This window comes from Rosa rugosa, chromosome 3 (assembly GCF_958449725.1).
Source record: "Rosa rugosa chromosome 3, drRosRugo1.1, whole genome shotgun sequence".
NCBI lineage: Eukaryota > Viridiplantae > Streptophyta > Magnoliopsida > Rosales > Rosaceae > Rosa > Rosa rugosa.
Window position 1 is genome coordinate 40,772,552 of NC_084822.1, and position 26,104 is coordinate 40,798,655.

Sequence of the window (26,104 nt, forward strand, 5' to 3'; positions counted from 1 at the left end):
CTATTTTGACTCCTTAGTTATTTTGGAGAGGATGTTTAGCTTTTTATCTATTTTAGCAGCTGCACCAGACTCCTAAGTGGCTCTCCATTATAACTTTTAGTTATCTCGCTCCTAAATATAGAGAGCGAGATCAAGCTCTCTATAATCTAAAACATTCTTTTTAAGTTATTTTATGTAATTTATAAATATATTTAAACTATTTAATCTTCATTTGAAAAATTATATAAATTCAAAACTAGCTAAAATAGAGAGCATTGATGCAGAAGTATTTCTAAAGTGGCTAGCTAAAATGACTTTTTAGCTACGTACTTTGGCTAAAATTTAACTCTAAAATGACTAGCATTGCTAAAGATGCTCTAAGAACATTATTATTATTATTTTTTTCATTTTTATCTCTTTGTCCTTTCATATGACCTAACAAAGTCTATTAATAATTGAAAAAAGTTAGAGGTCCAAATATCAAATTTGGAGGTCTAATTAGAACCACCCTTAAGAAAAATGAGCATCTTTTGCTCCAACAAATTTCCTATAACTATTTCCATCTTAAGGATAGTGAGGAAAGAGAAAACAAAACTTCCCAAATTTACAGCAATCTCTAAAGTTTTAAGGAATAAGAGTAACTCCAACAGCTTTCCTATAATTTTTGTATTATAAGAAAGCAAAAGTTTAAGCTTTAAACAATTTTTATTCTCCAACTCTAACAGATTTCCTATTTTACAGCTATCTCTATAATTTTTCCTTAAATTTTTAGAGATTGCTGTAAATTTATGGAATTTCTCTTTCTCTTTCCTCACTATCCCTAAAATATGGATAGTTATAGGGAATCTGTTTGGAGCAAAAGAGGCTCATTTTCCCTAAAATACAGAAAAATCAAAATATGGGGAAGCTGTTAGAGTTGCTCTAATTATAGAGATTTTAGAGATTGCTGTAAAATAATCTGTTGAAGTTTGAGAAGAAAAATTATGGAAAGTTTTGACTTTTACATCCCTATAATACAAAAATTATTGAGAAGCTGTTGGAGTTACTCTTAGGCCATCGATACTGAGATCATTTTCCCTTGTATATCAAAGGGTAGAAGATCGCTAGGTTGAAAAACTCCTTAAAAATGTGTTCTTTCCTAGAGGATTTATGCCTCGTTTGGTACACGAAATTGGACTATGGGGAAAGAACCCTGTTCTTTTCTTGTGTTTGGGATGTAAAAGAAAAGGAAATATTTTCTTAAAGAAGGGAAAATATGGAGGAAAGTGGCTCATCCCATAGACCCAAAGGATTTACTTTTCCCAATTATTTTCATACATTTATTAGTTATTTTTTATTATTTTATTGCATATTACTAACAACTTTCCTTATGTTACTAAACACCGAAAATGAGACTTCGTGAGAAATTAATTTTCCATGGTATGAGAGAGGCAGATGAATTATTTTCTTTTTCGCGAACCAAACGAGGCTTTGAGCCATGCATATTCAATTCACAATTCTGAAGGTCTTTCAAAACTAGAATCCATCTTGAATTTGTTTACTTAAGGATGGGTATAATTATGCGGATGACTAGTCATCCAAATGCGGAGAGGGTGGAGACCTCTCTGGACGAATTTGTCGTCGACAAAAGTGTGACATTTTTCTATCTTGTTGTCTTTGTCGTCGGACAAAACTGTTAACATATACCGGTTCGTCGGCAAAAGTGTAAAGTCATCGGATGACTTATTAACCTGTAATCCTGCATGGTACAAAAACTGACTGCATTCTCGAATTAACTAGAAATTATGCCCGCGCTTTGCGGCGGGATTTAGTTTTATAAATTAGAAGCCTTGATTGAGCTAAAATAGATCTTAGTATCAGGGGACATCATTAGTTTGATCTCCATTCCTAATTATTTTCATTCAGATGTTAATATACTAATACACAAAATTTAGAAAGAAAAACACTCGAGAGCAGAATTTTAGATAACTGAATTTTAGCAGCTACTTCTTCTGAAACAAAGCTAAAGCTTCCTTCAAAAATTGACCAAAACCTCAGGAGAGATCTAAGATTTTGGTCAATTTTTGAAGGAAGCTTTAGCTTTGTTTCAGAAGAAGTAGCTGCTAAAATTCAGTTATCTAAAATTCTGCTCTCGAGTGTTTTTCTTTCTAAATTTTGTGTATTAGTATATTAACATCTGAATGAAAATAATTAGGAATGGAGATCAAACTAATGATGTCCCCTGATACTAAGATCTATTTTAGCTCAATCAAGGCTTCTAATTTATAAAACTAAATCCCGCCGCAAAGCGCGGGCATAATTTCTAGTTATCCTGAAACCAAAGATAAACCAAACTGTTAAAAATGGAGTCAGAAGCGGAAATGAAGTCAAAAAATAGGGTCTAGGATTTTCGGTGAAAATTAAGCAGAAAGAACCCAGAAATTATAAGGCAAATTGGCTTAGAAAGAACTAACTTCGTACTCAGATGATGAGGTGAAAATCCCCTTTTGGTGACTATCAGCAATCTCTCTCTCTCTCTCTGTGTGTACAAAGCAAAAAACACGCACCCGATCTCTCTATCTCTCTGTGGATCGTCCTTGATATCTCTCTGGATTGCTCTCTCTCAGACCCGATCTCTCTATCTCTCTCCGGATCGTTCCTCTCTCTCTGTAGATGTAGGTCAGTAGAAGTCTGGAAGTCGTGGAACTTCTGGAAAGGTCAGTGGAGGTCAAAAAATCGAAGGCATTGGCAGCGTGAAATTGTAAAGCAAAGGCAAGGGCAAAACCGCCTTTTCCACACCCAATGAACAGGTGTGAATAGTAAACCGACGTTTCGTATATTAGTAATACTAGCAAAAGTCCCCGCGCGATGCTGCGGGATTTGTTGTTGTTAATAATTTTGTATGTAAAGCTCTATTGATATGAACAATTGGGAGGAAAAGAATAATCAAGTGGTGCTTGAAATTGGTTTGTCACTAAGTCAACCAATGTTAAATTGAAATTAGCTCCAACCAATCTGTGAAGTCTTGTTACCCACCTAAAGATCTCAGTTATCTCTGCAAGAGCAAGGGAAAAGGCTGAATTAATACAGTGCTTTAATCTGTACATGTATACATCACAACACAAATTTTGTTTTAAAACTACAAAATCAACTCATGACACAAAAAGCTATATCATCTAAATATTAGAAAAAAAAAAAAAAAAAAAAAAACCAATACCACAACCTATACCAAATAGGAACAATCTGCAAACAATCAAATCATTACTTGCAGATTGCTAAATAGATATATATACATAACATAACACATATATAGACACTCATTCCATAGAACACATCCATACAAATATATACATACTCATTCAAACACAAACTCAAACCCAAATTACTTTGACCTACATGCTAATATACAAAATAGACCAAATTTAGAAACACAAAACTACAATTTTAAACAACTCATACAAACTAAACAACAATTTCAAACAGTTCCTAATAGAATCCCAAGTAGAAAGGCACATTAATAAAACAATACCAGAAAAGAATGAAAACAAAATAATTGAAGGAATGAAATTTTGTGCTCCAATAATCAATTCTCAGTTTTCTCTTATACAAACTCAGAATTTTTTTTCACCAAGCATGACTGAAACTCCAATACAATTAAAAGAATCTAATTCTAACTTCTTAAAGCATTGAAAAAGAGGAAACATTCGATCAAACAACACACTTTCACAATGAATGCAAAGAAACCAAATCAATTTGCTTTTCCAGAACTCTTCTTCCTTGTGTCTTAAAAGCAGACCAGTTTACTTATGTCAAGAACCTTATCTCCAAAAACCCAAATCAGTTATCCAATTTCCTAAAGCAACAGTCCTTTCCTTGAAAAAATCCATGAGTATATTCGGAAATTTCATTTCAATCATTCATATTAACCAACTCTTTAATTAAGCATAAACACAACAAACTGAGTTACTGAATTTAACTTTCAACAAACTCGGAATCAAAATTATGAAATTGGAGAATGAAATTCAATCACCCAAGGAAACCCCCAATTCAATAACCCTAACCCTCAAAGCTAATCAAACAAAATTAAGGCCCTAAAATCACAACCCAAACGCAACAAAATTCAATTCCCGATTTCCGAAATCAACAAATCACGTACGTTTTGGTTCTGGGTTTCTCAAATTTTATCGAAAAGGCTCCCTTCATTTTCCGTTTGAGAAGAATCGGAGAAAAAATCCAAAAGCCCCAATTAGGAAAAGCCAAAAGTACAATCAATCAAAGATCGTATCGCCCATCATCATTCACAACCCAACAACAGTGCTGAGAGATAAAAAAAAAACAATAATAATAAAATTAAAAAAAATTGCAACCCAAAACAGACTCAGACGCAGATACCTCTTCTGAAACAAATCCAGATCAATCACTTCTCTCTCTCCCTCTCTCTCTCTTCGGCAACAAAGATCGATAACTTCTTCTTTCCTCTCACAGTCTCTCTCTCCCAAATAGAAGCTCTCAGTAATAACAATCGGCAACAAAGCGTTCCGAAGGGCAAACCCGCCACTTCACTTATGAACAGTTGAATGAACAGGGATGAACAGAAGAAATATCGATTTTGTTGTTGATGTTGCTGGCTGCGTTTGCTGCTGCGAAACAGTGAACGTCGATCTTGATAGAGTCTTCCCGAAGACACAAAAATGAGGGATTTTGCTTATTTATATATTGTGAGGAAATAGTGGCATGGTAATTCAGGGAAAACCGAGGGCAATACCGTAATTTCGCATCCTTATGAACAGTTGAATGAACAGGGATGAACAGTCAAGGACATTCGGCTTTAGATTATAGTATAATGAGCAGAAAAACAGTTGACGGAGGCACGTGAGGAGATATATGAATTTGAATGAAACAAAAGAAGCATATGTAGCAGCGGAAACAGCATCATCCAGCTAAGCAAACAAAAATTAAGATGGGATCCGAAGCCCTAGGAACCAATTTTATCCGGACAAACTTTTGGTCCATTCAACTGGTACCTTCCTCCTTCACCCAAATAAGAAACCCTAATAATTCCAAACCAAACACAGACATGACTAAATACAGATATTCCTTTCCCATCTCTAAATATTATTGACCCTGTCATAACTAGTGTTAAACTGCCAAAAAAAAATAGTTTATCAACTCAAATGCCCTATTATTTTCTACCTCATGATCTAGATTTAAGGGGCAACAGGATCGTTATCTCTTTCTTCATACTTACTGATCAGGAGGATATTACCGTAATCACGAACACTCATCCATATTAAAATGAGGACAAATGGACGATTGCTTTTATTAATTTTTCTTCTTCTTTTTATTCTCTTGTCTAAGTACGTACCGGTCATCAATACTACTGTAACATTTTCTTATTAGCTACCATGATCATGAAAGCTAACGGTGAAAACACCTTTCCATTAGGGGCGAATGGCAATGTAAAATTTATCCATCGCAAATAGCCCAACTTTTTAACCGATTCTTTTCATTACTTAATAATAGAGAACTCAAAGTTTCAACTATAGCTATGCATCTGCATATCCCTAAAGAAAAATTAGACTAACGTAGACTTAAATTTATTTCACTTCTACTAGTGTCGTTAATTTTTTTTTAGAGTATGAAATCGTGTAACTGAATCCTAAATAAACCGTAAAACTAATTAACCTAATTCTAAAACAATTAAAATATATGAAACATGTGAATACTAAATAAACCGTAAAACTAATTAACCTAATTCCAAAACAATTAAAATATAGGGTTATTATCACAAATGGTACCTGAACTATATCTCAATCTTATCGATGGTACCTAAACTTCAATTTTGATCACAACCAGTACCCGAACTTTTCGATTTCATTTTAAATGGTACCTAAGGCCACATTCGGTCACTATTCCGGCCAAAAAAGCCAAATCTAAAATATAAAAAAATTTAAAAAAAGTTCAAGGCAAGTCTATTACCAAAAAAATCATCACTATATATGATTGCAACCCTTGAAATCATCAAAGATCATCACTATGATTGCCTTTACATGCCATTTTTAGTTGGAATAGTGACTGGAGGTGGCTCTAGGTACCATTTAAAATGAAATCGAAAAGTTCAGGTACTGGTTGTGATCAAAATTGAAGTTCAGGTACCATCGATAAAATTGAGGTATAGTTCAGGTACCATTTGTGATAATAACCCTAAAATATATGAAACATTTACGTGTCCAAATCATTGGCTACACAAAAGAATTTTTTTACTTGCATCTATAAATTATAAAAAATAAAATAAAAAAAAATAAAAAAAACTATCCAGTTTGACCAGTCAAAGGTACATTAAAAGCTATTATCAGGATTAGTTGCAATGGGACATGCATTGACTAATTGTTTTCCCTTTGTTTGACTACTAAGAGAACAATGAGATTACTAGATTCACTCCCTCCCAATCAATCCTATATAAAACCCTAAAAAACCCAGAAAAAATCTAAATTAGAAAGAGATGGAAGACAATGATCTATGAAGAGTGATATTAAAATAGTTATGATGATTCGAATTTATAGTGTTTATCAACAGCAATTGATACATCCCAAGTGCAACTGAGTCCCTTTGGGATCGTAACCAGGTCGCCGGCTCCGAACTCGACGAACTCCGATGACCCTTTCGGGTATGCCTTCACTCTTCCCTTGAGCAAGTAACACGTCTCCTCTGCATCAAACTTCAGCTGGTACTTCCCAGGAGAACAACCCCACCTAACAAAACACACCCTTAATTATATTATATGATGAACACAGAGAGAGAGAGAGAGAGAGAGAGAGAGAGAGAGACTCACTTGGGCCAGCACTTGATGTCCAATTCAGATAAGCGAGACTCAGAAGGGTTTTTCTCAACTGTGATTCTTAGGTTTGAGGAAGAAGAAGATGAAGATGAAGAGCAGGAATAGTCTGCAGCCATGTTAGAAAGAGCTATAGCAGTACTGGTGAAACTGTTTTTTTGGAATAATATCTTGTTCTTATTTTGGGTTGTAGCCAAAAGCTCAAGGTATTGTGGGGGATGGGAGAAGGGGAAGGGAATCTTTTTACATAGAAAGAGAAGGAGAAGGATAAGGAAGCTTATTATATAGAGAAGGGAAGGAAGAGAAGGACAGCTAGCTAGCTCTTCTTCTTCTCTCTCACCCTCACTCCTCATTAAGTATTTACCATTGACTTGACCACAATGTATGTCATGATCACTAATTATGTTTTCGGTTCTTTAATTTGCAATTGGGTGTCAACTGGTAAAGCACTTACTCTCACGCTACGCTACATCACAATTTTTAGATGGGGTTTTGTCCACTTACTCTATTTCTAGGGATTTTTTTCCCACTTACCCTATTAAGTTTTTTTAGAGCAACTCCAACAGCTTTCCTATAATTTCTGTATTATAGGGAAGCAAAAGTCAAAGCTTTAGCCTCTTTTTCTTCTCCAATTCCAACAGATTCCCTATTTTGCAACAATCTCTAAAATCTCCATATTCTTCCTTAAAATTTTAGAGTTTGCTGTAAATATAGGGAATTTGGTTTTCTCTTTCCTCACTTTCCGTAAAATAGAGATAGTTATAGGGAATCTGTTGGAGCAAAAGAGGCTTATTTTTCCCTAAAGTAGAGAAAAATCAAAATATAGGGAATCTGTTGGAGTTGCTCTTAATTCCCTCTTACCCAATACACTCTAAATGAGTCTTCCCTAATACCCCATTACGATTTTTTTTTTGTTTTAAATTTTTTTTTAATACCATTTTACCCCTCACCCCTTTGTTACTTAAAGAGAGAGAGGGAGAAAATGGAAGAGAGAGAAACCATAGGAGACTTCGCCGGAGCCCGTCACCGGCCGCCGGAGGTTTTTAATACCATTTTACCCCTCACCCCTTTGTTACTTAAAGTGAGAGAGAGAGAGAGAAAATGGAAGAGAGAGAAACCATAGGAGACTTTGCCGGAGCCCGTCACCGGCCGCCGGAATCCGGTCACCGGCCAACTTTCGCCGGATTTCGGTCACCGGTTGCCGGATTCCGGTCATCGGCTGCCGCCCACCGGAATTTGCTGAAAATTTCACCGGAAAGTTTTTTTGCCCCCAATAGACATCTATTGCCTCAATAGTCTATTGCCCCCTAATAGACGTTTATTGGCCCCCAATAGACGACTATCAGCCATGTATTGCCCCCCAATAGACGTCTATTGCCCCCCGATACAACTTTCGATCGCCGGAATGAGAACTAATTTTTCTAAATTAAACAAATAAAACTTCCATTAAAGAAAAAAAAACGAAGAGATTACATCAATTCAAAACGTCTATTGCCCTCCAATAGACGTTTACTGCCCCCCCCAATAGACCTTTTACGAGCCTCTATTGCCCCAATAGAATTTTTTTTTTTTCTTTTCATTTTGGGCTTTTGACCCATTTTACCGCAAAAAAAGTGCTATGGCTCCATCTTCCATAGTATTCCTAGAAAGCCACATATCCATCTTCCTTGCTTTTCAACTTATTATAAACAACAATATCAATACAGCGAGAAAAACACAAAGTTGTTGTTATTTGTATAAGCAACAATTGCTTGATAGACCTGCATCGAGACATAGATTCACATATGTAGACAATATCCAACAAAATTTATAAAACAAGTTTCGTAAATAACTAAAGAAGGATAATTCATGCAATTATGCAGTTCTGATGCAGAACCATCTGCAATTTTCTAAATACGAAGCAAAATGCCATTCTTGACTGCATCAATAGTACGCAACGGAAGCAATTTTAGTGTGCAATCACAAACGAACTTCTCTAACCACAAAACACGGAGCAATATTGCTTCATTTGCCCATAATCGCAATGAATCCCAATTTTGGTCGAGCTCGAGCGCCAAATCTTGCCGGAGATGAGCTCCGGTTTTGATTTCCCTGGAGAGGCGGTTACCGGCGACATTGAGAATCTGTAGACCTTGTGGTGGAGCTTGGCTGGAAAGTCCTTCCAGAGGCCGAGCATCATCGACGGAGCTTGGGAGTTCTTCTTCGCGTAGCGACGATGCTTGGAATCGGAGACGGCGAACCACAACTCTCCGAGCTCACGATTCCGGCGGACCATCAAACTCGCCGAGTTTCTGTTTCTACCGTGGATGAATCTTCCGGCGCCGTCTTTCTGAGCCGAGAGAGAAAGAGATCGGAGAGAGACCAGATTGGAGAGAGAGAGAGAGAGAGAGAGAGAGGGCAGATCGTGAAGCAAATGTAATTAATTAATTACTTTAAGGGCAAAATAGTCATTTTACTTCAAATAGGGTGAGTGAGAATAAAAATCTCTTGCTGGGGTAAGTGGGATAACTTTGGCTCATTTTGGGGCTTTTGGTTAAGGACCCTTTTTAGATTTATTCTTCATTTCAAAATCCCATTCAAATTGAGAAAATAATTGTATTAATGTCATCACTTGCGTCGCAAAGAACCCTAATCTCTCCCCAACTCCAAACTAACGGTGTTGTTCATTTTTTATTTGAAATTCCTCTCCTCTCAAACATGTTTAGGATACCCTTTTTTCTTTCTTTTGTTTGACTGCAAACATTTCATTAAAATTTAAAAGAATAGTGCAAGTGTGCAACAGAGCACTAACGTATGAACTTAATAAATTATGTTCAAACAAAATTTAATTAGGACCGGCCAATTAAAAGAATATCAAATATCATCATATATAGTTTGCAATCTATATAGATTACAAACATCTGATCGAACATTAAAACATCTGATCGAACATTAAAAAAATAAATCATAATAAGTTCTTTTCAAACTATTGTAATTATTTTAAAATTTATCGCGATTGTACTTTAAGAAAATACATAAAATACATGCATTGCACTTATCATTCCAATATAGTAAGTAGATTTGTGACGGTCTATGATAAAATTTTACTGTTGTCACGTAACATCGTATATTTAACAGTTTTTTGCTTTTAATTTGTGCATATGCATTTTAGGCATATATCCTTGACTGGTCCAACGGTTGGACTGAAAATCTAACCGACATGGGATACGTGGCAAGTGGTGAATGGATGGTCCATATGACAGTTTGACCGGGAATCAAAATCCTTGAAGATACCGACATAGCTACTGTCAGCCCTTTTGGCTTCCCTCCTCCATAAGTCATCCTCTTCCTCCTCCTCAAATCAGAACATCTGCACGTGTCACACAACGTGCAAATATTATTGAATCATTGACTTTGATCGTGTCTATAGTTCTTATAAATTCTTCTTCAATGTACTTACCAAAGATCAATCAAATAAAATGTCTGGCTATTTGATTTTAATTATTGAATTATATTTGGACATACTGAGCATTTAGAATCAAATGACGTCTAAATATTAAAGGGGCAACCATCAAGTCTTTCTTTAACATAGAATTCTAAACTCATATATGCGAATCACGAATCCATATCTGTCACACATTGTTTATGTATGAAGCAGGTTCTTCTTCAATCTTGGCTGCCCAATTTGGAATTTAAGAGTGAATATCAAAATCATTAAGTTGTTGGCTCCAAGTTAGAAATTGCAGCAGTTGTCTCATTCAGACATGGAATTTGACTTATAGTGGCTGCACACATTTTATACCTTGTAAACGATGAGTTGTTGTGCCTAGTATTGTTAATTGTACATGCACGTTTTGAAGGCTTTAAAGAAACATAAGGAAACAGATCAGGTATAACTTGAAAGTTAAGAATCATCTGGAACAGTACTCACCTAGACCTCACGTGCCCCATTCATCACCACCGTCATCACCACCGTCATTGTCGTTTTTGGGGGGTTTCTAGTAGGACGTGTAGGAGCATACCTACAATAATTATCATCTAGCTAGCACTGTACACGGAGTTCTTTCATGTCACAAACCCTAATCATCAAATGTTATAAGTAAATGATTGTCAACCGTTGATCTATGATTTTAACTTAAAATTAAATTCTAATCCGTGTTGTAAATTATTACGCCAACAAAGCTTAATTTGTACACGGTACTTCAGCTTCTGAAATCCATTAACTGACCATATGCCTTAAGAATTTAAGAACTTCACCACATAGTTAGTGGACATGTCTCGTTTTCTTGTTCTCTTCATTATGTATTAGGCCGAGTGGACTATGATCTTAAGGAGCTAGAGCTATACAAACTCTCCATGGGCCTAAATCCAAAGCCATTGGGTTTTACTGACAAAATCAAAATATCAAATGGATCATAATAGCCTAAAAAAGGGAAAGAAAAAAAAAAGAAAAAAAAAAGGGGTTTTATCCATTTACTTCATTTATAGAGATTTTTTTCCCACTTACCCCTATTAAGTTTTTGAGAAAATTAGATAAAAACCCAAAAAACAAAGCTCCTATTAAGAAAAACCCATCCCTATATTTTCTTTTAAGCTACACCCAATTCACATAATTGAACATTCCTTATAGGTTTTAAATCTATAATTAACATTTTTCACATTTTTTAGTTTGACTTTTTTGCCCGTCTGATTGAATAAATAAAATATTCTTCAAATATAGCTGTTGACTATTTTTTGAATTTAAATATTTAGAATTTAATACAATCAATTTAATCCTTGATTTTTCTCTTATTTAAAACAATTAATTGCCTTAATTATCCTATATTTCTTCCTTTCCGCTGTGATCTATATATTTGCTATTTTGTATCATCAGATTCTGTTATATTCCTATTATATAAATATTTCTCTTTCTCGACATGATTAAACATCCTCTCATTAAGGTATGTTATTTTGCTTATCCGTTCTAATAGGTGTAGTTATACAATCATTCCATATTCATTAATTTTCTAAAATGGTCGAGTTAATGTAATTAGCCCATGTAAAATGTACTTGATGTAGATTGATTGCTTCAAGAATTTTTTTTTCCGCCCCTACATTTTTCTCCACATAGGTGCCTGATTCTATGGGGTGGTCAAGGACCACATAATAGTTATGTGTAACTGTAGAGTTTGCTTAATATATAATTATCCCTTAATTTTGGCACATTGAATAATTTTGAATGTGCAAGAGTTTTTGCACTATAATTTAGCAAACTCATTATTATCATTCATTGTTTTACAATTGAAAATGAACTTTACAATATTAAGAAGTTTATTTCTAATATCAAGGTAATTTAAATACACATTCTTTTTGAAGGAATAAACCTGAAAATTTATTGAAATAGGGACAATGAGTAACCGTAAATGATGTTCATCCAGTATTGAAATAAACAATTAAATTTTTTTTTTACAATTGAAATATAAACTTTACATTTTCAAACCTAATATAAAGAATATTATAACACTTCATCCGTCATCTCGACTAGCACTTTGCAATGTAGTCTTCATAAATCTCTCAACTACTAGTGCCCTGCATGTTGTGATTCCTTATACAATTGCAAATTACCTTCATAGATCTATTTCAAAGGTAAAACTCTATTAGGATTTAAATACATATATCCAAAATATATTATCTAAATTATAGGTATATTAATTGTCAATACTATAGGTTATGGAATAAACAACCTATGATATAGAGTCACACAAATAATTTAAAACTACAAAAACAAACATCTAAATCATAGGTATTACATATTAAAGCAATCTAAGTATCAGGTAATTAGAAACAACGATTCTATTTTGAAGGAATGAAACTAAGTTTTGTACCAGATTCATAAATTGAAATTTCTAATTACTAAAAAACCATCCAATTCAAGCTTTACACAAAATCAAAAGATTAACAAAGATATTATACTAAATAAATCTGATGAATAGGTAATTTGAATTACGAATATGATATATGTACCTATTTGAAAGAAAGTCTCTAACCCATAAGAAAATGATGAAATAAACCTCATGAATAGATAGTTTGAAATCATCATTTGAAATCATATGCAACTTTGTGAAACGTCTCCACCCAAAGAAAAAATGACGAATGAATTCACTAGCTTCTATATATAGGAAGAAACATACCAAAAATTCATCATTATATGATAATAATGACATTAATATAAACACCTAAAATTAAGTACTAATAAAAACCTAAAGTGAAGGTAATACCAATAATAACGTCAATCAAACTCCATAATATTTGCTAGATGATTTTGACTATTAATCCTATTTAATAGGTGAATGGGGAATTTGATAATGGTAGCTTCAGTAATTCTTAACAACATTGGGTTTTAATATTTACCCTATTTAATAGGTTTTTTTTTATTTTGAATAAATCTAATTAATTGGTTTGGGTGTATATTAAAACACTCTTATGGATGAGTTTATTCTAAAAGGGGTGTGTGAATTTGGGTGTAGAATCAAATTCCCCTAAGTTTTTTTAATTCTCTCTTACCCAAAACACTCTAAGGAAATCTTCCCTAATACCCTATAAAGTTTTTTTTTAATACCATTTTACCCTTACCCATGTGTTACTTAGAGAGAGAGAGAGAAAATGGAATAGAGAGAAACCAGAGGAGACTTCGCCGGAGCCCCATCACCAGTCGCCGGATTTCGGCCAACTTTCGCCGGATTCCAGTCACCGGCCTCCGCCGAAGGGTCTTTCCTGAAAACCTCGCCGGAGGTCTCCAAAGAGGTCGTCAGAGATCTCATAGGTCACTGGAAAGATTTATTGCCCCTAATAGATGTCTATTGCCCCCCAATAGAGAGGCAGTAGAGGTCTATTGCCCCCCAATAGAATTTTCAGTCGCTGAAATGAGAACTAATCTCCTTAAATTTAGACAAATAAAACTTTAATTAAAGAAAAAAAAACGAGGAGATTACATTAATTCAAAACTTCTATTGCCCCCCAATAGACGTCTATTGTCCCCAATGAAACTTTTTTTTCCCTTTCCTTCTGAGCCTTTTGCCCCCATTTTACCAAAAAACAAAAAAAAAAAACATCACAAAAGATCTTTCCAACAAAAAAATCCGCGCTGCGCCAGAGCCTTCACTCGGCGCCTTGGCAGGTGCGATTTTCGGCGTTGATTCCTCGCTCGGGAAACGGAAGCGAGGCCGGCTGCGAAAGAATTCACGCCTTGATTGCGAAACCGGAGACCGCCGTGCCGGTTAGCTTAGCTACGTTGGCTGGTGGTGCCGGCGAGAGAGAGAGAGAGAGAGAGAGAGAAGGTCGACGCCTTCTAGAGGAGAGAGAATATAGAATGGATAAGAGAGTGGCATGACAGTAGTTGTTTAATTAAGCTGAGGGTAAAATTGTCATTTCACTCTAAGTTAGGTTAGTAAGAATAAAAATCTGTTGTTGGGGTAAAAGTGGGATAATTTTGGTGCTTTGGGTCAAGAACCCAAAAAAAAAAATCAATATTCATAAGTATATTCACAACGTGTTGAGTTTTGATTTGAATCTATAGCGGATAGAAATGCGATACTCCATATCCATTAACGGAACGAAACGAAACGAAACAAATATGGATTTCAAAACCGATTCAATTCGGCTTAATTATATATATCTTTTTAAGTGATGGAAAGTGTAGCTGAAAAGCAATTTGTATCCCTCTACTTCACTCACGCATCTTGAATTTCTTTGCCCATCATAGATTCATTAGGAGTAAAACGGTAGGGCCCATAACCCAACCAGAACCCGGGTCCGGGTCGGGTTCACTGAAACAGGCCATATATAAATTGTTCTTCACAGTCCACATATGATAAGCACACTCACTCTTCTCCATCCGATCTCTCATCTTCTCTCTCTCTCTCTCTCTCTCTCTCCCGTTTCGCTCTGTGGTTTCGGTTACAGTTACAGTCAAATCCATGGCGACCCAAGGTCAAGTCATCACCTGCAAAGCGGCGGTGGCCTGGGAACCCAACAAGCCTTTGGTTATCGAAGACGTCCAGGTGGCTCCGCCGCAGGCCGGAGAGGTCCGCGTCAAGATTCTCTACACCGCTCTCTGCCACACCGACGCTTATACCTGGGGCGGCAAGGTCAAAACTCTCTCTCTCTCTCTCTCTCTCTCTCTCTCTGTATTTTTTACCTTTTCTTTTTGTAAAATTAAACTTTTTACAATTGATTACTTATACGGCACTAACTATGTGATCTTTGTTTGGTGGTAAATAGTATTTTTGATAACAAGTTTAACTAATATTAGGTGTGTTGGAAGGTCAATTCTGAGTTTAGGGCGAGCGGGGAGTTTATACATCCCATCAAACCTCATCTTTGTTTGACAAGACTTTGTTTTGATAACAAGTTTAACTAATATTAGGTTGTGTTAGATAATCAATTGTGAGTTAAGACGTGCCATCTAAATTGAATTTTCCCATTGTACTCTATTATTAGCCGTGTTATGTAAAAATGATTATATGAATGGAAGCACTGTAAATATAATTATATATCAATGCCGACTCGTTATTATAAGGGTGTATGTGGTAATAGAACTGACTGAATACAAAAATTTCAAAGGATTCTTGGAAATGGTAGGAGGAACTTGAATTTATTAAGGCTAAGGGTAGTGAGCTTCGGTAAGGCAGCACTTTCGTTGATATGTTCTTTTCTGCATTTCGAAAATATAATGCTGCTGTTTGAATCTACTCTGATTGATTACCAATTTTATGTAGAGGGAAATATAATACACTGATTTCTCTTTATTTGCCTTGTAGGACCCTGAAGGTCTCTTCCCTTGTATTCTTGGTCATGAGGCTGCAGGGTATGTCATTTATGCTATATCACATATTAATTGTTTTGTTGGTTCTTTGATTCAAAGGCGGCCACTTCAACTTAATGCAGGATTGTTGAGAGTGTTGGTGAAGGTGTTACTGACGTTCAGGCGGGAGACCATGTCATCCCTTGTTACCAGGCTGAATGCGGAGAATGCAAGTTTTGCAAATCAGGGAAGACAAATCTCTGTGGAAAAGTACGTGCTGCCACTGGAGTTGGAGTCATGATGAGTGATCGTCAGAGCCGTTTCTCTATAAACGGAAAGCCTATTTACCATTTTATGGGAACCTCGACATTTAGCCAGTACACTGTTGTTCATGATGTTAGCGTTGCCAAGATAGATCCAAAAGCTCCTTTGGAGAAAGTATGCCTTCTCGGATGTGGTGTTCCTACTGGTAAGGATAATAGAACTTTTCTAGTTAGTCCCCGGTTTCAACTTTGGATAAAATCATACATTTCAATTCAGTTTGTATTTAAACTGTATATTCATACAGCAGTGATACTTATTTCCGCTTTCCTAAGAAGTTGCCTGGTTCTTTCTAAAAGGAAAAAGAAAGAAGATAGAAGTGTAGCTATTTTGATACTTGTTTTTGGCAGTTTTGGCCTTTTGTAGGTATGATATATGTGAAATTTCTCTGTTCCTTCCATCTTGATTACTCATACGCATGTAATTCCAGGTCTTGGGGCCGTTTGGAACACAGCAAAAGTAGAAGCAGGGTCAATTGTTGCTATTTTTGGCCTTGGAACTGTTGGTCTTGCAGTAAGTTTCCACGGGACCTTCAGTTTCATAATCTTATGATGGAGTTCTGAATTGTAAGGGGTGACTAGTTGACTTGCTTGACAGGTTGCTGAGGGTGCCAAAACAGCTGGTGCATCACGAATAATTGGCATCGACATCGATAGCAAGAAGTTTGATACAGGTAAATCTGAAGTTCTTCCACATCATAACCGTATAAAGTAAATCTTGATTTATCAGTCTTTGTATGCTTTTTTCGTATGATTCTCCATGCTTTTCAACAAAGCTAGTGTGACCTTGGGTGAAAGGAAAAAGTTGACTTCTACTCGTAAATTTTAATGGAAGAAGGAATGAAGCATATAGGTCACCAGTAATGGGTAGTCAGAATAGGTGGCATTCACACTAACCAAAAATGAGTTGATGTCACAAGCTTTTCCCTGCAAAAATTATGCACCTCTGACCAAATATTTGAAGTACATTCAATTTGCCTCTGTCAAAAGTATTATAGTTCCTGCACCTAGGATTGTCTTTTGGCTGCTGCTTTTAATTTGTCATAAAAATCAAAAAATACTTATTGATGTATCTTCAGCTTCTATTATTAATGTCTCGTTTCTTGGTATCGTTTTAGCGAAGATTCTAAAATTTACATGTATTGTTTGCAGCAAAGAACTTTGGAGTTACTGAATTTGTGAATCCAAAGGACCATGAGAAGCCAATCCAACAGGTCATAGTTGATCTCACTGATGGTGGTGTTGACTATAGCTTTGAGTGCATTGGGAATGTCTCAGTGATGAGGGCTGCCCTGGAGTGCTGCCACAAGGTGAGTGCATTTTTGACTGGTGGATTGATTTATTTTGTATAGAACAAATCTTGACATCACTTGAAAAACTTGCAGGGCTGGGGAACATCAGTTATTGTAGGTGTTGCGGCATCAGGGCAAGAGATATCAACTCGTCCTTTTCAGCTGGTGACTGGTCGTGTGTGGAAGGGAACAGCCTTTGGTGGTTTCAAGAGCCGCTCACAGGTGCCTTGGCTTGTAGAGAAGTACTTGAAGAAGGTGACAAATGGTTTGACAAGTGTTCAACAATGTGAATTCCTCTTTATTAACTAGTAAATGAATTTGAACATTATGCTCTCTTGTTACAGGAAATCAAAGTTGATGAATACATCACCCACACTTTGACCCTTGGGGAAATAAACAAGGCATTTGATTTGATGCATGAAGGGGGATGCCTCCGGTGTGTGCTTTCTACAGAAGCATAAGAGCGCCTACCTCCAAGTTTCGCATGGGATGAAACTTCTTCTTCCCTTTTTCTTTGTTATATATCCCTCTTACTGATGGCTGTTTCAAAAAATAACTGGATGTTGCTGCTTTTATAAGTATAACTGCAGACTGGTTTGCTGGATATTGTGTATTGAAGGAGGCTTTTGCTTGTTAAGAAGAGTGAAACAGTCTTGATATTATGCTTTCTTGTTGGTCACAATTCAATCATTTTACTAGTATTCATACAGACAATAGCAGCTGTTGAACCCAGTCTTGACAGTCCAAATAGGTTGGTTGAGAAACTCTAGCAGGATGAATAATTGAATACAGTTAATGCATGATAAAAACAGAACGCAATGGTTATCAGAAAATTAAAACAAATCTGGGCATTGTTGAAGAAGTGAAAAACTTAATGGCCATGCTCCATTGCCATAGGCTTTCTTCTATGCATAATTCCGGTCCCCTTTATGGCAAAACTAAAACTATTTCATTTTGTCTTTAGATTTAATTTAAAGAGTTGAGATTAAAATACTTAAAATTCATTCTATAATTTCTTTGAGTAACGGGAATAGTTTTGAGTATTAGGCCAATTCACTAAATCCTAATATTTGCTTGATCATTAAATGTGTATCTGATACGATGAATCTGATATTGAGTGTCTTGGTTTCTTTAACAGCACATAAAGTTCAATCAATGCCTGTTAGAAAGCTGCACATTTTCAATTTCTTCAGTTGATTTATGCAGGGGAGTTGGGTTTTAGAGACTTCAAGGGATTAAGTGACCGAAACCAAGGAGGGTTGCAGCTTCTGAAGCAACTAAAAGACAGAAATCCTTGCGCCAAATTCAGTAGCATGGACCAAACTCATGTGAGCGGTATTAACATGACCCATTTTTGCAAGGGACAACAAGTTGCAAGAGGAAGATGTCGATTTTGAGCTGATTCCGAGAAATGCTTGAAGGTTTCTATTCAGCGACGTATTACTTGAGGTGTTTTCAATCTGTTTTGACATTTAGAAAAAGAAGAAGAAACTCTTGATTTTGTGTATGTGGGCTCTTGTTTTATGGATTTGTGTTTAGCTCCGGTGGTTTTAATGAAGTAGACAGATGACACTACATGCTCAAAGCAGAGGAGAATTTCTTATCAAACCACACAAACACAAGTTAGACTAGAAGTACAGATAATTTTATTTTACTTGACCTCAACATATAATATCATTGAAACCACACAAACTAAGCAAAATGAAGAATCAATGCATTTGTACTCTAAACACAGTCCAGCTACTACATGTTTCATAAACTAAAATTACCTAATTGAACTATATATACACGCATGTAGAATTTAAGCTAGGATCATCAAATCAAACATGTGGAGGACCCGTATTAGACACCATATATCCAGATTTCAGGTCACTTTCATCAGTATAGACATAAGCCAATCCTCCATGACTCGTCACATCCATTCCTGCCATTTCCTCGTCTGATGAAATCCTCAACAGCTTCAACTTGTGCAGCAAGAAAAACAATGTCCCCATCGTCACACTCACAAACCCCGCAACCACCACAATCTGCACCAAATGCGCAGCCAAGAGTTTTGCACTGCCTCCCATAAACAGCCCAAATGGCCTCTCCGGGTGCCCCGGATAGACCTCATTCACATAAGCCTTCTTGGCAAACAAGGCCGTGAATATGATCCCCCACGTCCCACACCCGCCATGAAGCTGTGCAGCCTCCAAAGGGTCATCATACTTCAACTTCTCGGCAAGCTTGTTGCACCCGATTAAAACCCAAGCCGCCACAATCCCACAAATAATTGCTGCCCAAGGATCAACCACTGAACAGCCAGATGTAATAGCTGCGAACCCGCCAAGCAAGCCATTGCACACATCAGTGACATTCCAGTGCCCGGAGAGCAGGCGCTTTCCGAAGAGGGTAGTCAATGCTGCCGCACATCCGGCCAAGGTGGTTGTCACAGCAGTCCGGCCCACAGCACTCCATTGTCCATAGTAAGATCCACTATCACCATAAACCTTCAATATGTTGAGAAATGAACCTGCATTGAAACCATACCAACCAAACCACAACAAAAATGTGCCCAAAACAACCAATGTGCCACTATGTCCACGCATTGCCACGGACCGGCCTTCATGATCAAACCGGCCGATCCTAGGCCCCTCGATCAGCGCACCCCACAAACCGGCAATGCCTCCGACCAAGTGCACAACGCCGGAGCCTGCAAAGTCAATCACACCAGAACCAAACAAGAGATTCTCAGCACGAGCAGGGCTAGCCCATCCATCTGCAGACCAAAACCAATGTGACACAATCGGGTACACAAATCCTGTCAAGAAAGATGAATAGATCAAATAGGCCACGAATTGGGTCCTTTCGGCGATTGAACCACTAGTGATTCCGGCAGCCGCAATGGCAAAGGCCCATTGGTAGAGGAAGTAGCCGTAGTCGAAAGAGGGGGAAGGGAAATGGCTGAGACCAAAGAATTGCTTGCCAATGAAGCCATTGGAGGGAGTTCCAAAGGCAAAGGCAAAACCGAAAAGATAGTAGAAGATGCCGCCGGTGGCAGCGTCTAGGACATTGGTGAGCATAATGTTCATGGTGTTTTTGGCACGAACGGAGCCGGCGCAGAGCATTGCAAAGCCGAGCTGCATGGCGAAAACAAGATAGGCAGAGAAGAGAAGATACGTGTTGTCAACTGCATAGCCCGTGTCGACAAACTTGTTCGACACGGCACCAAAGCGGCCGCAGATGTATTCTGCAGCCGCGGTGGCATTGGGGCCCAGGAGGGGCTGGAGGTCCGAGGCGGAGCAAGTGATGGCCGCCATTGGAGGGAGAAATGTGGAGAGGAATAGGGGAATCTGAAAGCAATGAATGGAGAGTTTTATAGTGAGAAACGGAAGATTCCTAGGATTTGGTTATAAACGGGAGATTCTCAAGAGATTCCGGAGTGGAGTAGACGTCTGGTTTTCCATCTTTATAGGGATTACAGTTCAGTAGTTACCACACTGGCTGTAAAATTGTGAACTTTAATTCCTTTTTTGAATTTTGAATATAACGTGAGGAATTCAAATTACATACCAAGTTAAATGTATATTTCAAGAACACGTTAGTGAAATGAACTCAAATTATATACCAAGTTAAACGAATGTTTTAAGTACACGTTAGTGAAATCAATGTTATAAATTAATTTCTTTTTCTTTGATCAAATGAAATTTTCTTTCCTCTTTTGCTTCTAATTTCTTGTTCTGGGAAATGGAAAAATTCCAATCTCGGATCTTTTTCTATAGGAGTAAACACTCTCCATCACTATTGTCTTACGTATATCTCACAGCTGCTAACAACCTAAAACACTAAGCGTTAATTCCGTGTAGAAATATTTTGAAGTGTTGATTAAAAAGGACAATGATAAGTCTAGAGAAAAGAGATTCGACAATGAGCAAAAAGACTTGATTCAACGAAAAGCTGGGCTATATTCTTTTTGGTCATATAGGCTGGGCTATATTTAGGGTCTTCATGTCGATGGTGTAAGAACTAACTTAACTACTAAACAAACATTTCTAAAGAATCACAATTGTACAACGTTGTGACTTGCCTTGCCTTCATTCTGAAATGGGTGGTCCAAAGCCAGTTCTGTGTAACAAAAACTATGACTCCTAGACATACCTAGCTATTGTTTGCTTTTGACTAATTCAATAGGGAGCCAAAGGAACTCAGTATCTTAAAATTGCAGCCTACCCTGGAAGAGCCCAGCCCCCGGCTTTGAACTCTTTGTAGAAGCTGGATTTTTTAGAAACAACAGCGAACACTGCACACACGGCAAAGAGTTGTGTCAAGGAAACAAGAATTTAAAAAATGAAAACTTTGACTAAAAAAGAGTGTTAAATGCACACCTGGGATCCCTTGAATAATGAAATTAGCTTCTTTCAGAATATCATAAAGGGTTCTTTTCTCATTTACTTTGACCCATCTAGAGGAACCTTTGCCTGAGGAACATCAGATAAAGAAAGATTAGCTAACCCTGTGGAGCAAAGAAAAACCTACAGAGTGGGTTGGATCATTTTCTTTGCAATCAGCCAAAGCAATAACTTCAATCGCTATAAGAAACAGTTTGCAAAAATTATAAGTTACATACAACATTTAGTTGGAAGTTGGAACAGAACTAAAGAAGATGCATCAAAAGTAAGAGATAACTATCAGCTCTCCCAAATGAACTGAAAGATTGTATATAGTCCATTAGGTATCAATTTTCATAAAATGATTGTATTGTAGAAGTAGCTCAAAGACCCTAACTTAAATCACCAATCTAGTGTTCAGTCTCTCAACTTGTATCAGCATGAGCACATATAATCTACAATCACAAATGAAAGTTCATATCCTAAAGCCAAGTGAAAACATAATTATGTGTAGTGACTGAACGCCGAAGACATAGGACAGATGATTTATTAAAATAGCAAAGGTGTAAACTTCGAAAGTAAGATAAACAAAGTTGCCATATAGTGTAAGATTTCTGCACTAGTATTCTAATAATTTATATGAATAGGAGAAGCTATATCCGCAGACCACTGACAACATAAGTATTCATAGACCTCTAGTCCTTGATATACACTCACAAACCATGATTTTGATTGATTTCTTGCCTAATAGCTGAATACTCAGGTGCATATTAATGAACTACAGATAAAAGGTACAGAAATAGAAAAAACAAATATTGTATATATCAGTAGCTGTCACTTGAAATAGGAAAATGGAAGGAAAAATAATTTGAATGAAGCCTACCTGCTGAGCTGCCAAAATTAGAATTTTCAGTTGCATCTTTTTCCTCAACCACGCTTTCCAGATTGGATGCTGGAGTTCCCTCTAGGAGACAACGAAGAATCTTCGTCTTTGACAGTGGAACTCCTGATTTAGCCTGGTAAATAAAGGGCAGAGGAATTCGAAACGAGACACAACTATGCGATGTTTAAAGATACAGAAAATCATTCCTTGGAGTACTTGGATATGCATCAGGTCTTCAGGGAATATGAAAAATGAGAGGGCTAGTTTTATATAAGTTCTCTAATACACAGACATGCACACAAAAATCCCAGAAAGAGCTAGTCGCAACACAAAAGAGAAATATCCTGTTTCAAAAGTTGATTTATATCAACAAGCCAGCTGTGAACTCATGTCCTGACAGTTGGGAACTAGACAAACCTACAAACTAATCAAAATTTTATTTCCAATAGGCATGCCAGAGTCCACTAAAGATCATGCAAAAAAGTGAATAGCACCATCCTAGCAGTATAACTATCATCAGCTCATGTGGTTGATATGGTCAAATTGCTGAGTTGAATTAGCTAATTAATCTCAAAATGATAAGAAACCAGAAAAAATAGAACAGCATGCTAACTAAAAGAATAATTTGCTAAAAAATTCAATATGGAAGAATCTACAAACGACTCTTGAAGAAGGAACTTCCTTTTACTTCAAGTAAACAAAACATTATACATATAGAGGGAATTTAACAACAAAATCACATTTAAATAAATGACTTACTTCATAGAATAGTTCAACAGCATCACGAGTATAATTGTGTTTCTCGTCCCATGGCAAAGGCGGGGCGCTTTCTGAAAACATGTTTGGGAGTTCAGGACATAACAAAATCCACATATGTCAAAAAGCATTGCATACCACATAAAGCACTCATTGACAATTCATCTTTAAAATATAGGACAACACTTTAAAAGAAGGATATCATATCAAGATGAGCCGAGAACATTTCCGTCTCACAGAAATCCTCGATAAAGTCACTTGACATAACCTCTGGATACAAAAGAAGAACAGGCCAATGAAGAATACTATTCTTGTCCAATACAGGCTTTCTTGATCCAGTAAGTTCTTGATACATTGGCTTCCCAACCTTCAAGCCTCTTTTTTCAATTGCAGAAACAATGTCCTGCTCAGCCAAGAAACAAAAATCATCTTGAGAACAATCACCACAAAACAACTATAATTCACAATGGTATCATCCCAGTAGCACGAAAATTCAGACCTTAGCCTCAGTAAGAGCTTTGGAGACTTGAGCCTCGCGCTGTTCAAGTTCCATCTTCTTAGACTCAACCTGCCCTAATAGCTTCTCTAGCCCTTCATTAGTGGGGTCAATTTGAAGCCCATTTTTGCAATGTGAAATCGATTCAGCCAACAAGTTCAATGACAAACACGCTTTCGCAGCTCGGTAAAATGCCTAAGCCAACAACACCCAAATATGCTCAACACCCCAAACAACCAAATATTCAAACTTTGCAAACATATCCCAGATGAGAACAAAAACATGTTCAAGAATCAGTACTACCTTGACATTAGTGTTACTGAGCCTAATTGCTTCCTCAGCATCAGTAAGAGCACGTCTGTAATTACCAAGCAAAAGATTGACATGGGCTCTATTCGAATACAGAATAGACGTCTCTGGGTCACTCAAAGCTTGGTTATTGATTGCCCTGGTGTAACAGTCTATGGCATCCGAGTAATGCTTCTTACCCTTTTTCACAAACTCGTTGCCCTTCTCCTGCAAACCCAGTAAAATTTTAAACACAAGAGACCAGAGTCACAAAGTTGTTTACTTGTTGAGAAAGAGAGGACCTTGAGTTCAATAGCAGCAGATTCTTTGAGGGCGGCGATGGCATCAAGGTCAGCCTTTTCGCTTTCGGTTTGGGGTTCGGCGCCTTTCTCCATCCATAGTGCCATTGCTTTGCCTTCTCTTGAGTTCGCTTCTTCCCTACTAGTTTGTTCTTCTGCTACCTAGTGTTAGTGTTACCTGCAACTCAGCTAGAAAAGGAGGCAGAGGGCTGTTTCTTGTTTGGTTTATACTGAGATTTTGGAGTCCATGACATGATGACCACATTACCCTACACTAGAATGTTCACTATTTCGTTCTTTAAATAATTTACTCTTCGAAAAAAATGAATAATCATTATATAGTTCGAGACTTTCATAGACTAAATTACTAATTCACTATAATGTTTATATATGCGTAAATACCGTATAAATATAAAAGTAAGAGAATAGACCAATCACTATCAAAGTAAAGCCATATGAACCAATCAGGTTATCTTGAATCACAATCTGAAACTATTTAATAACTTCTCTAAATACATTGGAGTATGATGCTTATCAGAGTGAACATTATCTAGAGAGTCTAGAACCATGTCAATCTTGTTTATTGGTAAAAATTTCAAATAAAAAACCAACAATCAAAGTAACATCAGTATCATCTACGTTGATTAACCTTCTCATGGGACTTTCGAAACTTAAGTAATCCATGTCTTACAAATAAACACGATGCTCCTTATATTTACTCGATTACAGAATTTACAAGTCTTGTTAACTACAATCGTACTGCATGATATTGATTTGTTCCTTGAGCAATGAAAAATTCTGTAGCTTTATGTGTTGGGTTCTTTTCTAACAGAGTAACAGGTGTAGCAACCAGGTATTTGCTAACAAACTTGAAAACACTTGGCTACGGACGCTAATATTCGACGAATTGACTCAAAAAAGGCTAAACCACTCGCAATCGAATGGGGAATTGTTTTGATCCTCAAAAGTTGTCTATACAATAGGCGTGGGATACATCAATTTTGCATTTTGGCATGGACTTCACGCACCAACAACTCAGACCTACAAACAATGCGTCTGCTTTCACAAACTATATGATCAATCATCTCATGCGTTTCTGCTGGCCTCAGCGGTTTCAATAGCAAATGCGTGCTCCCCACCGTTTTCGATCTGTTACTGAAAATCTCCCTCGCCGGTTGAACATGTTTCCACCAAAAATCCGAGAGAGCTTGTTCCAAAACACGCCAATACTCCCTGTCCCTGTACAACTTAAACAAGCTACTCCCGTTCAGTGTCCAAACATAGAAATGCATCCACTCTGTGTCAAGAATCTCCATCAATCCCTGGGCCTGGGGGATACAGTGCGCCGGAATGCGAAACCAAGGCAAGGCCCGGCTCTTCTCTCCGTCGAAAAATGGGCACTTGATTTCCAGTACTCCTGTCGAATTGGAAGGCGATTCGACTATCCCATCCGGTGAAGCTGCGAGCCAATCAGCTTTGCTATGAACTTGGAACCGAGGAGGCAAAACATTGTTTTGGGTAATCATCTTGTATCTTTGGACAGCTTCTTCTTCTTTGATGTTACTCCAGGAGGTAGATAGGTTACCGGAAAACGGCTTAACAGCTCCAATCTTCTCTCGCCAGAGCTTGACCCGCTGGCGAGGCCAGAATCCGACAGCCGCGGCAAATGTGCTCGCCGTCAGTTTCTCTTCTCTGAGCTGTTGCCAATTTTTGGAGCTGTTCTGAAGACTGATTGCATAAGCAGCAGAGTAATTTCGAGAGCACTGAAATTGGGTGCGGATGATGTGTTTGTGGATAGCAGCAAGCATACTAGGATGAAGATGATCGAGAATTATTAGACCACGAGCAT

At 37.1% G+C, this 26,104-nt stretch overlaps 5 protein-coding genes across 5 annotated transcripts; 1 reads left to right on the forward strand and 4 right to left on the reverse strand.

Annotated features, from left to right (window-relative positions):
- Window positions 1-6,485: 6,485 nt before the first annotated feature.
- On the reverse strand, window positions 6,486-7,059 carry LOC133736934 (uncharacterized). The gene is made up of 2 exons (XM_062164548.1): window positions 6,791-7,059; window positions 6,486-6,710 (listed from the first exon to the last, which is right to left on the reverse strand). The coding sequence occupies exons 1-2, from the start codon at window positions 6,910-6,912 to the stop codon at window positions 6,500-6,502; spliced, it is 333 nt and encodes a 110-aa protein (XP_062020532.1). The 5' UTR covers window positions 6,913-7,059; the 3' UTR covers window positions 6,486-6,499.
- Window positions 7,060-14,606: 7,547 nt separating this feature from the next.
- Window positions 14,607-17,828, forward strand: LOC133736931 (alcohol dehydrogenase class-3). The gene is made up of 8 exons (XM_062164546.1): window positions 14,607-14,898; window positions 15,571-15,617; window positions 15,698-16,023; window positions 16,306-16,388; window positions 16,473-16,548; window positions 17,027-17,184; window positions 17,260-17,421; window positions 17,511-17,828. Exons 1-8 carry the CDS (start codon window positions 14,728-14,730, stop codon window positions 17,625-17,627), a joined length of 1,140 nt encoding a protein of 379 aa, XP_062020530.1. The 5' UTR covers window positions 14,607-14,727; the 3' UTR covers window positions 17,628-17,828.
- Window positions 17,687-20,939, reverse strand: LOC133736930 (ammonium transporter 1 member 4-like). The gene has a single exon (XM_062164545.1). It carries the CDS (start codon window positions 20,463-20,465, stop codon window positions 18,987-18,989), a length of 1,479 nt encoding a protein of 492 aa, XP_062020529.1. The 5' UTR covers window positions 20,466-20,939; the 3' UTR covers window positions 17,687-18,986.
- A 134-nt stretch (window positions 20,940-21,073) lies between these two features.
- On the reverse strand, window positions 21,074-24,537 carry LOC133736933 (uncharacterized). The gene is made up of 8 exons (XM_062164547.1): window positions 24,259-24,537; window positions 23,972-24,184; window positions 23,672-23,863; window positions 23,373-23,575; window positions 23,176-23,254; window positions 22,417-22,549; window positions 21,531-21,623; window positions 21,074-21,445 (listed from the first exon to the last, which is right to left on the reverse strand). The coding sequence occupies exons 1-8, from the start codon at window positions 24,361-24,363 to the stop codon at window positions 21,372-21,374; spliced, it is 1,092 nt and encodes a 363-aa protein (XP_062020531.1). The 5' UTR covers window positions 24,364-24,537; the 3' UTR covers window positions 21,074-21,371.
- A 713-nt stretch (window positions 24,538-25,250) lies between these two features.
- Window positions 25,251-26,063, reverse strand: LOC133737728 (uncharacterized). Its single transcript, XM_062165233.1, has one exon. The coding sequence runs from the start codon at window positions 26,061-26,063 to the stop codon at window positions 25,251-25,253; it is 813 nt and encodes a 270-aa protein (XP_062021217.1).
- Between the last annotated feature and the right edge of the window lie 41 nt (window positions 26,064-26,104).

Excerpts from the sequence above, each read along its gene's own strand:
- LOC133737728 (XM_062165233.1), bottom strand. The coding sequence starts at position 26,063 with ATGCTTGCTGCTATCCACAAACACATCATCCGCACCCAATTTCAGTGC.
- LOC133736933 (XM_062164547.1), bottom strand. The coding sequence starts at position 24,363 with ATGGCACTATGGATGGAGAAAGGCGCCGAACCCCAAACCGAAAGCGAA. Across the intron at positions 23,576-23,671 it reads AAGCTCTTACTGAGGCTAAG|GACATTGTTTCTGCAATTGA; the intron begins GTCTGAATTTTC and ends TTGGCTGAGCAG. Across the intron at positions 21,624-22,416 it reads TAATTTTGGCAGCTCAGCAG|GCAAAGGTTCCTCTAGATGG; the intron begins GTAGGCTTCATT and ends GATGTTCCTCAG.
- LOC133736930 (XM_062164545.1), bottom strand. The coding sequence starts at position 20,465 with ATGGCGGCCATCACTTGCTCCGCCTCGGACCTCCAGCCCCTCCTGGGC.
- LOC133736934 (XM_062164548.1), bottom strand. The coding sequence starts at position 6,912 with ATGGCTGCAGACTATTCCTGCTCTTCATCTTCATCTTCTTCTTCCTCA. Across the intron at positions 6,711-6,790 it reads GACATCAAGTGCTGGCCCAA|GTGGGGTTGTTCTCCTGGGA; the intron begins GTGAGTCTCTCT and ends GTGTTTTGTTAG.
- LOC133736931 (XM_062164546.1), top strand. The coding sequence starts at position 14,728 with ATGGCGACCCAAGGTCAAGTCATCACCTGCAAAGCGGCGGTGGCCTGG. Across the intron at positions 14,899-15,570 it reads CTTATACCTGGGGCGGCAAG|GACCCTGAAGGTCTCTTCCC; the intron begins GTCAAAACTCTC and ends TTTGCCTTGTAG. Across the intron at positions 16,549-17,026 it reads TAGCAAGAAGTTTGATACAG|CAAAGAACTTTGGAGTTACT; the intron begins GTAAATCTGAAG and ends TATTGTTTGCAG.